The sequence below is a fragment of the Melopsittacus undulatus genome, chromosome 3 (genome assembly GCF_012275295.1).
Source record: "Melopsittacus undulatus isolate bMelUnd1 chromosome 3, bMelUnd1.mat.Z, whole genome shotgun sequence".
Taxonomy (NCBI): Eukaryota; Metazoa; Chordata; class Aves; order Psittaciformes; family Psittaculidae; genus Melopsittacus; species Melopsittacus undulatus.
The window spans coordinates 86,922,802-86,937,830 of NC_047529.1; the positions used below are offsets into that span (position 1 = coordinate 86,922,802).

Sequence of the window (15,029 nt, forward strand, 5' to 3'; positions counted from 1 at the left end):
TCCGCTACTTCACATTGACAATTCTGGTGTTAACAAACTCCAGTAACAGAGGGATGAAAGATCACTGGGACAGCCTGCGATATAGAGGGCACATTTCAACCAGTATCAAGAGTCTTTGTTGTGTGAGACAGTGAAAGAAAATACTGTAATTCCATGATGCCTGAAACACATGACAGTAAATAATATTTTACCAGTGCTTGTATCTGTCAAGTGGGTGCATGCAGCTTATAGTGACTTTGATTTTATTAACTGAAGTAAGAAAGAATTTTTCTGATATAGTTCTATTATTCTTTCTTCTCAGAAGCAGTATGTAAGAATTTAAAGCAGCACTTAGTATGGAATAGTAGGCCTCTTGGAAACTGGGTGTTGTAAAAGTATAATGCTCTGGAAAGGCTGAAATAAATTGGAAGGTGTAAAAATTTTTTCTTACATTAAAATGTAAAGCAGAAGAGAAGTTAAAACCATTCCAGCTGAGGAGTCGTGCCTGCTAATCTGTAGCATAAGCTTCAATTTGTAGTTGAAAACAATTTTCTGAAACTTGACTAGGCTGGTTTCTGTGTTATTAGGGGCAGGAACGCCTCTTTGTTAAAAGTGGTTTGTTTTTTAATAGGGTTTAGCCATAATTGTCCAGTTTTTGGTGGTGATTCAAAATAGTTCCACCTCAGGCTGGTCAATTTTTGTTGGCTCAATATCAGTTGCTACTAGCATTCAACAGAAATGCTGCTTTAAGCTTGCCTTTCAGTGAATCACACGTTTGTACAATAACAGACTTGTTTGTTAAATGAACTTAAAGACAGAAATAGATGAGCCTGTTTCAGGGTGAGTCACCTTCTGGTGCATCTAGAGTCACCTTTCTCTCTAAACTGTCCTATTTTAATCAAAAGGAGTATTTCACAGGGAACTGCAGCTCTAAGATATGCATCTGTATTGTCCTAGTGTCACTGACTCGTCTTGTTCCTGTTTAAACAAACAGCAGATTGTGTGAGAAATCCCTTAGCCCTAGCTTGTTTCATAATTTCTATTAGTTTTGACATTTATCAATTCCTTTGGCTATATACTTTCTGTCTTTATTTTATAAGTACATTTGCTAGTCAGTCTTGTATGCTGTCTTTTCTTGCAGTTTCTTGCCTTTTTGTCCTTCCTGCTCTCAAATTCCTCAGTTACACTAGGTTGGTGGAAATTGTTTAAATGTACAAACCAAATTCTCCAGTGAGGTTTGGCTAACCAACAAGCTATTTAAGTGGTTTTGTCTCTTGGGTATGTCTTCATCCTCTGCTTTTCCAGGTTGCTTGAATATCCTTGAACCCATAATTTACTCTAATATCCTCCAAGGCTTTGAAATAATAAAATACTTAAATAACATTCTTTGGATAAATGCCCTTTAAAATATAGCTTTATCTGTGAACTATCACACTCTCAAGAGAGTGGATTTTGTTCCTCAGATGATTAAGGGGATTTGCTGTCCACAGTGTTACTGTGGTTTGTCCACTGTGAGCAGGCATACCCATCTTAACTCAAGCAACAACCCAAAACAGAAAAGATGAAGAAAGTCTGTGAGAAAAATGGAATAAAGGGTAGGCTGTTGCTATGTGTGATTCTCCACTACCCCATGCCTGGGTTCAGTTCTCTGGTCCACCACATGATTTTCTGTGGGTCATGAAGCCTTCCTGTACTTTTGAAAAATAATTCTCTGCTCAACAGGGATGTTGCTGAGGATAAATTAAGGGTGGTAAAGTGCCTAGCCACAGCCTAGGCTGTATTCAGATCCTTACTTCACAAGACAGGAAAAGGGAGATCACTTGATGTGCCATCACCAAATCCACAGGGCATATCTGTGGTAGAACAGGGGACTGTATGCAGTTTCATTGCCAGAGGCCCCACGTAGTCTATTTTTGCTTGAAAAGTACTTTTCATAGTCTAAACCCTGACTCTTGCAGCTGCCTCCAGAGTAAGAAAGGAAGTCTTGGAGGACCTCACTTGGAGGACCCCCCAACACTGCAGCTCATCAGGGCACCCTGGCATGCCCTGGAGATGGACATAATGTCGAGATTGGTCAGTTATTGAATCCTGTCTCCCCTGTTGCTCATTTTGCAGGTAAAGGGAGATGACTTAAGTTTTGTTCTCTTCTCACTCAGACCAGCTAATTATTAATTTCTGTTAGGAAAAATGACCTGAAAAATAGCTCCAAAATGGGAAAGAGAACCTCTCCTTTGGAGCTGTAGAACTACATGCCAGGATAAAAATTTTGGGGTTTGTGTGTAATTTGAGTAATTTGTGTTACTTGTTTCTGAAACTAATTATTGTTAAAAATGAAAAATTACTAAATATGTCAGGAAAAGGAAACTTTCTTTTTTATGTTACTGTGCCAATAAACTATAAAAATTCTGGTCAAAATCCAACCATATGACTATCATTTTAAAGTGATACCTTTGAGATTGTCGCTTCAATTTTAGGCATGCTCTCCAGAACGACATCTGTATTGTCTCACATTAACTGATAGGAAATACAAATAGACCACAGTTTAAGTATGAAGATTACAGAGATTTATGCCTCTTTATAATTTTTTTCCCCCTAATAACATGCAGGGAAACTGTAGCAAATGTTTTCTTATTTTTTTAGCTTGTACTACTCTTTCCTGCTCAAATACTGGTCTTTGTCCTCTTCTTTTTGCTTGAAATTCTCCTCTTAGTATCTTCAGTTTCTAACCTGAAGTTCAAAATTTTCTGTAGCTGAGGTTTATGATAATGAACATCAGCAACGAAACACATAATTCAACTAGATAATGATTTTTCTTAGATACCTCCTGATGTTTAGAATTGTTATCTCCTGGTGTAAGCTATATACCTTGCTTAATTTTGTGCTTATTCTGAAATAGTAAAATGATAGAGAGGACTTGAGTTCACCTCCTTCCAAGTTCCTACTTTTCAGGAGCTCAGAAGTTAAAGTACTATCTTTGGTTTTGGCTGGCAAGCAGAGGGGTCAGAAACAATTATGGTTTTGGCAGCATGTTTCAGGGTAAGTAGCTCCTGCTTTTCACAGTGCCAAAAATGATGCCAAAATCATGAACCTTGCCTGCAGTTGTGGGGATGGGGAGATGAGCAGTTAGGGCAAGTTCAGTGTGGCTTTGCAGCAAAACTAGAAAGTGGAGCATCTTTTGATGGCAAGAGATTACTTCTGTCCTACTGCACCCACTTCCTGGCTTCTGGAGGAGATGAAATGAATTTCTGAGAAAGGAAGAACATTATTTCTGATACAAGAAGGTCAGTTCTTGGCCACGTGGGCACAAGTTGGCTCACGTTCAGGTGGCTATTGACCAACACACCCATGTCCTTTTTTGCCAGGCAGCTTTCTAGCTGCTCTTCCCCAAGCCTGTAGCTTTGCATGTGGTTGTTGTGACCCACATACAGGACACCATCCTTCATGTTGTAAGAGTTTTGTTGAGGAGTCTTTAGATTTTAAATATAAGCATTGCAAGAATAAATGATCTGTTGTATTTCACAAGGTGCTTCATCAGATTCTCTTACCTCACTCATTTTTTCTTCAGACCTTTTACATTGAGGCAACTGGAAACATTATGGGTATAATTTTAGATGAGTAATGATGTCCAAAATCCTATTTGGATCTTAGAACATATTTTTCGGCTTGTTATTGTTGACTCATTAATGCATAACTAATAAAATAGTCAAGTTTCCATTGCTCTCATTTTTGTTGTGGAGAATGTTTCTGCTATCACCATTTTTACTTTAAAGACTCCAAGCTGCTGTTTCCAGCTTCATAATGGCTGAAGAAGATTCAGATATTTCCTAATTGCAATAGTGGTTTTAGTATATGTTAGAGAAATGTTGCGATCACTACCATTTCAAAACATCAGCTGAATAATCAGAAGTATGAACTAGCTAGTATTTGAATAGGCTAAAAAGGCTGAGCTTTCTTTTCAGTTTTGGGTAATATTTATATGCCTTCCTTGGGAAAGGGGATCACAGAGTACTTTTCACATGAGAATAGCATTCCTACAGCTTTTCTTTTTTTTTTTTTTTGCCAGTTTTTGAGAGTGGACCAAGACAAAGACAGAGAGTGCAGCCTGGACTGTGCAGGTTCCCCTCAGAAATCACTCTGTGCATCTGATGGAAGAACTTTCCTGTCCCGGTGTGAATTTCAGCGAGCAAAATGCAAAGACCCTCAGCTGGAAATAGCCTACCGGGGCAACTGCAAAGGTGAGCAACTCAAAGTTTCTCTTGACCATAATGAAAAATAGTAGACTTAAAATAGTTTTTGAGAATGTTTGTATATTGCAAACTAGGAGTGTTGTATGGGAAAAGCTTTCTAAAAGCAAGTAGGTTGAAATCCATCCTGTTGATTTACATAAAGATAAGTTGACCTTTATCAGTCAGAAAAAATACTACTTCCCCACCCCTTTACGGTATAAAAAGACCCTTTTAAGGAAATTTCAAGTTTAGGTGCTTCTTCTAAAGGACCATTATCAGTGAAAGGCTCAGAGTAACTCTTGCAGTTATTACCTGCAGAGGTTTCTTGTCTGTTGCAGTTTGGTAGTTGGGGTTGCTTAGATTCAGTCTTATGTTTTCTAACTGCAACCATTTAGTTTGTGAAGGGAAAAAAAAAGAAAGTTTTTAATACTTAGAGCCATCACAGACCATTTCTGCCTAGATAATCTACTCTTCTACTTCTGATGTCTGTTTGGAGAAACTGCATGATATGCAGCCCTAGCACCTCAGATCCAATATTTGTAAAGTATTCATAGTTAAATCTTTTCACTTTTAGAGTAGCCTGGTGCTAGGGAACACAGTTCGTTACTGAAGTGTAGGGTGATTCGCAACACAATGATCTTCTTTCTAAAATGTAAGAATAGCTGTGGTCATAAAGATTTACTTTTCCTTTCTTTCTTTCCAAAAGAGGGGCAGGATGGGTTGAGAGAAAAGACCAGGGACCACACATATTCGACCTCTAGGAGGCAATTTTCCACATCATCTCTCCAGCTCCAGCAAACCTCTGAAGCATCAAGACTGCTTCAAAGAGATGTTCTGTCTCATCTGCCTAGATGAAACACTATGCTCATTCTTCCGCCCTTTCATAATAAGCCATTGTATTAGCTGATGGATCTATTTACTTTTGCAAACAAGGATAACATAGTGAAGCTACCTGAGCCAAAGCTTTCGTTACGCTCATGAACAACAGAGAGAATTCTTGTGCACTCTTCATTTGTTCATTTTATGTATTAGAGCATTATACACTTTTACGGAAATTAGTTTGACTATTTTTCTCTATTTTTTTTTTCTGTTATCATACTGACAATGTCATCTGCAAGAATTTTTTCTCTAAAGGTACATTGAATTGCCTTATTGAAGGTGTCCTTGGCAATGCTGGCAAATTTTTCTGCAGTAAACAACTAGTATTTGGAGAACTGCTCATTTGCTGTTTAATAATAGTGTGTCAATACAGCTGCAGACTTGGAATTAGACATCTTAAGCAATTTAAGTGTTGCTAATAGCAAGTATACATCATGCCCTCATCAGTCAGATGTTTTTAACCTTTCAATTAAATGAAGCATCATTCTAGTATTTAAAGATGTTTTTTCTTTTGATTTGCAATAGACACATGATTGCCAATAATGTACTTGGTCAATACCAGTAAGAGACCAGTGCTCTTTCATAGTATTTCTTACTCAATAAAGCATCCTTAAATTTTTAAGTGACCAATGTCTTTATTCCTACTTATGGCTCAAATCATCAGAAATATTTCAAGCTGTAAAAACAAGCTTTAAAGAATAAAAATATGATTTGTTGGAATAGCTGCAAGTCTCAGTTTTAGCACTGCTAGAGCTACTTTTGATAGTCCCATCAAATATTCTTCTGAAAGAGCTAAGAAAGTCCTCAGATTAAGACCTCTTTTCAGTCAGTTGCTTTTGAGTGGTGAAATTTGTTGTTGCAGGTGATATTTGAGCAGAGGGTTATTTTAGTAGGGCTGACCAAAAAGTGATGGTTCCATTTCAGGGCAACTTTCAAGGTTTAAGAATTTGCTTTCATTAGCAAATCCTTTTGGAAGTGTTCATCTGTCCCCCTAAAAAAACAGACTTTGCTCCATTAAAACACTGGATTTAAAGCAAGTTTTGAGGTTGCTAATGCAAGAAAAAGGGAAAGAAACATGCATGTTTGCATGCAGAAGTTATGAGGGGAAGAAAGAAATAATTCCTGGTATAGGATTCACAACTTTAAATCTGTGCCTGATAGTCATCAATCATTGATCAGAAAGGGCATTCTTAAGCCTGTGTCTGTCTTGCTCTGTCTTCTTCACAGGTAAAAATCCCTGTTCACAAAAATCTTTTATGAAGATTAAATACTTTCATATACATTTTTAATTAGTTGAAAGCATGGTGACCAAATTCTTGTTCAGTTCAGTCTGTTTGCTAGAAATCTAAACACTGACAGATAATGTCAATGACTTTTTGGAATAATTGAGTCAATTTCTTCATATATTGTTTCTGTTTATATATAAAATTTTGTATATTTTATATAGAAATTATATAGAATTTTCTATGTTTTCTATAGAAAATTTTTATATTTATTTTTGTTGTTTATATATTAGGAGCTCTGCTTTCTTTTTACATCCGTAGGGGAGTTTGGAACACCACCAGACAGATGGCTTCTTTCCCTATCTTTTTTTCCTGAGAAAGCCAAATTTAGCTTGACTATCTTTTCTCCTCCTCACCTGCTCTCAGCATTTGTCTCACCTGCTTGATTCTGGTCACTTAAATACTAAAATTACAAGGGGATAATTTGCCTTAAATATGCTTTTATTCCTTTCTTAATTCAAGTTTAATTCACGGCAACAATGCTCAGCCTAGGTAATTCTTTAGCATTGTGAAGGAAACCGCTTGAAGATCCTGGATCTTGAAACTAAATGACAGCTAACTGGCAGAATTTAAACCATTTTATTTTTCTCACACTCTTTTTTTTTTATATAATCCAGTGCTAAGATTGGAAATGTTGTAAGAAGCTACAATCGCATAAAATTTTCAGCCTCTTTTTGCAGTTCCCAAATAATCTGTGTGTACTGTAGGTGAGCATCCAAGCTTTGGATACTTTTCCAAGCAAAATCTAAACTCTGAAGTTCTGGAGATTTGCCACTTGGTTGACACAGACGTTTACTGTGGAACAAGGTTATGAATCTAATAAATAAATGTATGTTGACAGCTGAGAAATATTATTTGTGTTAGGGGAACTGTTAAAATATCACCTGTGATGGGGATCCACTACACACACGCAAATGTTTCACAGTAAATCTAGCCCAGCATAGCCAAAGAAACAAAACATATAAGAAATGGAAAAGCAACATGATTGCTTTTAAACTGGCCAGAAAGACATAGAGGCTATGTCTGGACTAATTAATTAAGCAATGCCAGAACACAGTGTGACTGCCTACACCATTAAGCTGGTAGATTGCACAAAGCCATCTTGTTTTAGGGATTTAAGGCAGTTCAAACTGAGAACTGAGCCTACCTACTCTTACAGTACTGCCCTTATACATGCTAGGATCAGTCTATTCCTATGACTAGTACAAACTCATGTATGAGGTCTTTAGCACTTAGCCTTGTTCCCTAAATTACAGCTGGTGAGAATGGGATGGGAGAGTTCTAGATGTCACACAGGAAGCCTTTGCAAGCTACAGAACTGAGACTTTGATATGCTTTGCTAGTGCATGCAAAAAGTACAAGTTGAAATTTCTTAGTCTTGAAAACAGGACCAACCATGCAAAAGTAACATATCTGCAAAAAATAACAAAAAAAGAAAATAAAAAGAGGAAAAAAACTTATTCTAAAAAGTAAAGAACCTGCTTCTAATTTATATATATGAACGATGCTTTTGCCCATTATGAGTAGGAAGTATTGCTCAGCACTGCAGTTTCCTGTAGGGCCAGTAGATATTGTTTTACGTTTATAGGGATTTTACATGATTTGGAACATGGTATGGGCTACTCCAAAAGGCTTGTATGAAAACTGAAATTCACAAAACATCATCTAAAAGTGTCTTTCCCAGCAGAAATGGGAGAGGCATTGGTAAGTGAAGATATCCTTGTTTATCTTACAAATGTGACCCTGAATGTCTGTCACAAATCATGATAGATGTGATTACCTGAAACAAGTTATTTTGTTTTTTCTTATGGAGCACCTTGTACTTCTCAAATGAAGAATTCTGCCATTTTTTTTCCTTCTTTTTTTAACTGTTAGAATTACTCTGTAAAATTCAGTCTTATTGCTATAGAATGGCGTTGCACAAAGAATATTCAAATTTTCTATTGCCATGAAAATACTACATTATAAATAAATAATAAAAAAAGAGAATGCTTCAACTCATTTCTGCAGACTTCTATAAATTTTACTGCTACTAAAATCTGTCAGGTTTGTTGCCTTATTTATTCTTCACTACTCAGCAAGTTTTTTCACATGAACTTTGAAAATGTGAACTCTTATTTTTCCTGTAGCAGCTTTCAAATAATTTTAAGCTTTTAAACACAGTTTACTGTGACAGTAAATAACATGTATTAGCTTTGAAAGCTAAAATGATGATGCTGAGTGGGATCGAAGGATTTTTTCAATGAAACCATGCATTTTTTTTTTGCCATGACAATAAGCTTTAGTTCTAGCTATGTTAGTGGAGGATTTGGGAAGATTATGGGACTAATGGAGTTTTTTCAGAATCTAGTATCTTTAAATAACTCCATTCTCATTGGACAGCTTTTTGTCTATCATCTCAGTAACTTCAGGTCTCTAGTCTAGAAAGTCTGCTAGCAGATTGCATCTTGTTCAATGTGAGCAATATCTGTAATAGGAGTGTCTAGTGGAGGGAACACAGGTTTTCTCTAATGCACCACAAAGCAGGCAGTGTCTGGTGGACAGCAGCAGTTAATTTGCAGTTTTGCTAACAGTGTATGGGTGAATAGGAAGAGGTGGCACTGTAGTTCATCTAGGGTAGTTTGAACTTCATTTAAGCATTTGAACTCTTTGTGAAGGCTGAGATTTAGGCAACTTCTCAGGAGGAAGCTGAAGAGTGTGTGCAATGCTGTGACTGAATTTTGGTTTTCTGGCTAGTGGGAATGTTCCATCTGAACTACAAAGCCTCTATTTCCTATGAAGATGTCCTGTGTAGAGGAGGAGTTCCTATTGGTGTAACTAAAGTTTGCCTTGAAAGTGGTCTGCAAGTTTTGCAGGATAATACACTTGAAAATAACCTTTTTTTTCAGTATTTGCAGAAGTTGCCCCAGCAGGGACTTGCTGCTTCATGAACACACTGAGGAAAGCTCTCACACAGAGTTGTGTCATCGTTATTCTACAACTATGTAGATACCTTTTCTCCACTGGAAACCCTAGATAGTCCATGTTTAGCTTAATTCATTTACAGTATCTTTAAGACCATGGCTGTTTAAAAATGCCATTCTTTTATAGGCTACCATAGACATAACAAAAAGTGCTATCTTAATTTTTACAATTCTCATAAGGAATTGAACTACATTAAAATATGCGTGGAATTTCCCGTAAAGAGGTATTTTGCTGTTTGCTATTTACTTTCATTAAGGAGAGAAACACTCAGTGTTTGTTTCATTAAAATGGGGCTTTTGGCAATAGTGAAGTTTCATTAATTTGAACAATTACTACAATGAGTTAATGAATGAATTAAGGACATACTTAAATATTTTGAAACAATATGAATTAAGCTACCTTTCTTTCCTTGGAGAAACATGCTGATATCATTTTTCCTTTCGTGCAGAGAAAGGACATATCACTGAGCAGTAGTTCTTTTGGGCTGGTAAATTAATCTCCATCCTATAGTTCATCCATCTAAGCATCTTTTAGGAAAATATTACTTTCACCTCTTAGCTACAGGAGTGGGTTGTAAATGCTGGACATATTTTCTGAGTGAACACCTTGTCCTGTATTGTTAAGGCTTGAGGTTGCCCTCAAGCTCAAGTTTGCCTGTGAGCCAGATGTGAGCTCAATGTATGCTTGCACTGCCTGAGCATGTCCCTTAGGTCAGTGTATGGGCAGGGCTATTGGTTTGGCCAGGCCACCTGCTTCCTGTCAGAATATGCTCCTGAGATGTTTCCTTTAGAGACAGAAAGATGTAGTGAGTAGGTTTGGTACTTTTCCTAGGTGAAATGAGTGGAAGTGGAACTGGACCAAAGTATCAGGTTATAAAAAGTAATCCTGAACACACAGAGAGCTTAGTAGATCTGCAGACTGAAAGAAGAACAGTTTTTACTTGTCCTCACTCTTATGAGGAAAAAGAAAATGGAAAAGCAAACCCAAACCAAAAACAAAAAGAAAGGGATGCTGGGAAAAAAATGATTGCAGGGCAGAGTTTTATTAAAAAAAAATCTGGGAGCTGTCTCCTTTTTCAGACATATTTTCTTAGTGCAGATGCTATGTTTAATCTGTAGGATGACTGCACATTCCCCCACTGTAATTCTGGCAATCCTGATAAAAACACTGTTCAGCCTCACCCTCATTTTGGTTTTGAGTCTTCATTTATACTATGTGTCAACCTGTTATGTATCAAGCCACTGTAGTAAAAACGGTAATTTGAGGAAGAAAATACTCAACATCTTGGTGAGCAAAAGGTATCTCTATACTGATATTATACTTTATGTAGTCTCTGAAAGCAAGAAGAGTTGGTTTCTGATTATACTTTCTGGTAGGAATTTGTTGGAGGTATATAAAGTTTTAAGTATGTTTGGAATATTTTTGAGGAATACCCTTTGCTCTTTTTAGTGTACCTATTAGAACACAGGACAAGTAACACTGGAATAGTATCCACAGTTTGCTGGAGGTGAAATTTATCTCTCTTTAAAATACTCAGTTTTTCATTATAATGTTTCTTCAAGCATAATTTGCCAAAGCTAGGCTGCAGAGAAACAATGCATATAGGATCATTTTTAGGCTAAAAAAAGGTATCTTTTTAGAGTCAAATAAGCACTACTGTAATTGTATGAAAGTAATCTTGTTCTGCTCTGAAAGCCTGGTTTGGCCTTTGGTATGTAAAAAATCAGAAAGCTGTAGCTTTAGTTTTTCTTGCAAATATTTGATTCAGTTCTAGTCAGACTGTATCTCTCCAAATGTGACTGTTAGCAAACAGAGAGAAATATTATTGTGCCAATAAGGAATCCAGCACAACATTCTTTATTTTATCTTAAAGCTTAGCTATCTAAATTGCTGAGTGGTTGCAAAATGGGGGTCTATGTGGGGGTGGTGAACTAACAAAACAACAAAGAAATCTCACACTGCTTGTTAGATGCCAGTAGAGGAGGGTTGAGGCTAAGATTGCTCTGTTGTTTTGTTTGAATCCAGAAAGCAGCAATAAAAATAAATAGTGAAAGAGATGGCCAGCCCTTGTCATGAAGCAGCAAGTCTATTTTATGGCTGTCAGGCTAAATGTCTGCACTGGCATCCTTTCCAACCCAAGAGGCTAATAATCTCTGCATCTTTGAACCTGAAACTTTGAGCATCTATAGCTCTCTATGGGTTTGCTAGCTAGAAACTACATGCTTTGTTGGTAGACATGATCAATACTTTGGAATATAGACAGACCTAGGTCAAATATTGCAAAAAAAATTTCATGTTCTGTGTAGTTTGTCATGTAAACCAAATGGTGTGCTGAACTCCAAAACAGATTGCATGCTGAATAAAGCAATTTTGTTTTAAACTAACTACAAATGAAGACCATTTGATTTCATCATATCACTATGAGTTATAAAAAGGGTATAGCAGTGGGAAAAAAACACAGAAGTAGAAAATACCTCTGAATCATAGTTAGGACAATTCAGTAAAGTGCTAACTTTAAACAGCTTGTTGCACTGTATGTTTCTAAATTTAAGGGCAGGTAAGTTTATATAGGTATTCTGGCATAATGGAGGAGTAATAAGGGAAACCTACAGAGAAGCAGTGAGAGATATGTGAATATCTGTGACTGTAGTAGGGCTGCGTGTAGTAGGGCAGCTATGTGACTTTAGAGAAGCTTTCTCTCAAGCATAAGAACAGCTACGTATCTGTAGGAAGTCCTCAAGGGAACTTTTTCTTCAAATGACTAAGTTTAACCACTTTATTAATAGTTTTAACAAAGTGGTAAATGTTTCTGATCTGTTCAACAGGATATTCCATCTATAATAAAATAACTCAATCAACTGTGAAGTGTATTTTATGCATAAATACATAACAAAATTGTGTCACGCACAATAATCTCTTTGAGAGCAAGCCAAGTCTGCTCAGTGTATTGGGACTGGGAAAGGTACTTTTATTCTTACTGAAATATATAGCAAACCAAGAAATACCGGATTAACTAAATCAAAACCTTTGCAGGAGATTTATCGATTCTTTTGGCAAGCTGTTTACTTTTTCATGAGAGAATCTGGGTTAGATCTCCCTGTGGAGCCCCAAAGTTGCTGTAAATTCAATTGTATTAAATGTCACTTTAGATGGTGTTTACACCCTTGACGAGTTTGTGTCATTGTTTTAAAGATAAACTTCTACTTTCCAATCATAAACTTCTCTGAGTGATATATTATTCAAGGACTAGCCAGCAGAGTTGAAGCTGATAAATGTTTGGTGCTATTTCTGGTTTGATTCTGCCCCTCCCTCTCCCCCCTCCCTCCCCCCCCCACCAGAGCTCAGTGGTTTTGGTGTTGTACTGTTGGAAATAAGGCATAAAATAAAATTAGTTCCAAGTCAGCCCTGTTCTGCTTGTGAGGCTGATTCTGTTTCCAGAATTTACTTGGGTACTGCAATTTCCTATTGACTTCAATGCTACCTCAGGGAAATCTTTGCTCCTAGGTGTCACGCATGACAGCATCTGGTTCTGGACCCTGCAACAGTGTATCAGTGCCACTTCACTTAGTAGGTGAAATTCTTCCCTGTTGCATATAGAAGCTTAGTACAAAATTAAGATGGCTCTATATTTCATCTGTGCCTTCCAGACACTGGTCTCCTCAGGAATTGTCACTAGGACAATTCAGAAAGTCCTCCCCAAACAGCTACAGCTCTTTAATCTCAGTTCTGTCCATTCTCATGAACCCGTTTCTGTCTTTAGTTATACACCCCAGGATGTATTTGTCTTCTTAAACCTTTAGCTGCCTTTGCAGTGCCAGAGCTGAATCACAGTTGTACTATCAAACATTGGCCAATGTACTGTACTAAAATAACTCAAGCCCTGTACCAACCCAGTTTGACAGCTTTTTACAGTCTAAGTGAGCTTATTTAAGGTACACTTGTGCATCTTCATGTTTAGTTTCTATGCTAGGAGATTCCCAGCAATCTTCTGGAATATAAAAGCCCATTCCGCTGGAGTTGAGAAGGTAAAATCTCACTGAGTCAGTCATTGACATAATTCACAATTACTTCTAGGCATATATATCTGCAAAATAAGTTTTTTCCCATTGTCTGAGTGTAGGCAGATAGAGCCTCATTTCAGCCAGATTTTGCATCACTCAGTCAAATGGCTATTTCACCAGGTCATATACCAGATTCTGTCTTGAGCCTGCTGGGTCCCTTATTAATACTTAAGCTAGTAAGAAAAATATAGTATAGTGGGAATTCTAGTCAGAAATGGGTAACCATTTAAAGCCCCTTATTTTTCAGCTGGATGGTTCCAAATTTTTAAACAACAGATTTTTTTTTTTTTTAAGAGCTAAATATCCAATATAACAACAGTGAAACAAGGCTGAATTGTTCCAGTGATGCACAGCATTGCATAGTTCTTTTCATTCTTCTAGCATCTTGCAGATTTGAAGTCCCCTCTGCTCTTAGGTTGTTTGTCACCAGTGTCACTTGAAAAGAATTTAGCCTGCTTTGGTCAGGGTCTGTGATCATCAAAATCAAGGCTGTTGGCTGATAAATCAGCAGAGAGCTACCAGGTATGTTTCACTACTTTTCATTCTCAGTCTTCATATCAAAAGAATCAGAGTCCATCCTGATCTGAGTGATTCCTGTTCTAGAGAAAGAGGAAAGTTGAATCTGTATATGAGCGACTTAACTGGTATCTCCTTAGATGCCAGTATTCCAATAAACCTCCTCTGTCAATCCACTTAAGCCTAAATTCATGCACTTTGAGTTTTGTGTGAGCCTATTGACAAGAATTGTCTGGGTCCACTCACAGGACTTTGCGCAATGAGTCCCAGATTTGGCTTTGTTGAGTGAGCAGAAGCAATGACAATGTAAAAGGTTTGTTTGCCTATGGATTAAGATCTTCCCTATCACTGACTTTCCTGTTAGGAGCTGCAAAATGTCCCTACATCCATCTCTTGTCTGATAAGTTGATGTGAGGTCATGTTTCAGACTTTTTCCCAGTCATGGCAAGAATTAATCTTCTCATCCTTGTTCAGCTGCTATTTTTTATAGATATCTAGCACATAAATATCTTGACTTCTTCTTTTCCTTTGGAAAATATATTTGAAATCATGCAGTAGATTTAGAAGATATTGCAATCAGGACACAGAGGCAGATTCTCAGGTGGTGTAAATCCCACAAATTTATTATAAAAAGTATTATAACTTGTTTTGGATTCAGTGATGCTTTATTTGAAAGGAATTTGGCTCTTCTGAAGTATTAATTTAATGATCATTAATATTCTGAGGGAGAATATTTTTGTATGTCTTCTTTTTATCTTGACCATCCTATTACATTTGTTCTATCAGGTTTAGACTGTGTCTATGTGTCATAGTTATTCCCTTGTGGTAGTACCTTGGTGAAATGAAAAAAAAAAGAACTGGAAATATTTTGACAATACATAGTTTCAGATGCTTAACTTGGTTAAGAAATCTTCATGGGTTTATTTTGGGTATACTGAAGTACAGTGATGCCTACAGCTTTAAAATGTTTCCATGGTTATATAATACAAAATAAGGCTTCAGATGGGAATTTTGTATTCCACTAAATCTGGTAATTGTTGATTTTAAAACATATTAGATCATCCAGAAACAGGAGGCCTTTAGAGCATCAGGCTGTTTAGGAACAAGTGGTGGATGGTTTT

The 15,029-nt window shown here is 36.9% G+C and overlaps 1 protein-coding gene across 3 annotated transcripts in view; it reads left to right on the forward strand.

The window, feature by feature from the left end:
• SMOC2 (SPARC related modular calcium binding 2) overlaps positions 1–15,029 on the forward strand; it is a 141,328-nt gene that overhangs the window by 41,264 nt on the left and 85,035 nt on the right. For all 3 annotated transcript variants that reach the window (XM_031048588.2, XM_031048589.2, XM_031048590.2), the window contains exon 2: positions 4,043–4,214. In XM_031048588.2, the coding sequence (XP_030904448.1) occupies positions 4,043–4,214 (172 nt within the window). The remainder of the gene's footprint in view (positions 1–4,042; positions 4,215–15,029) is intronic.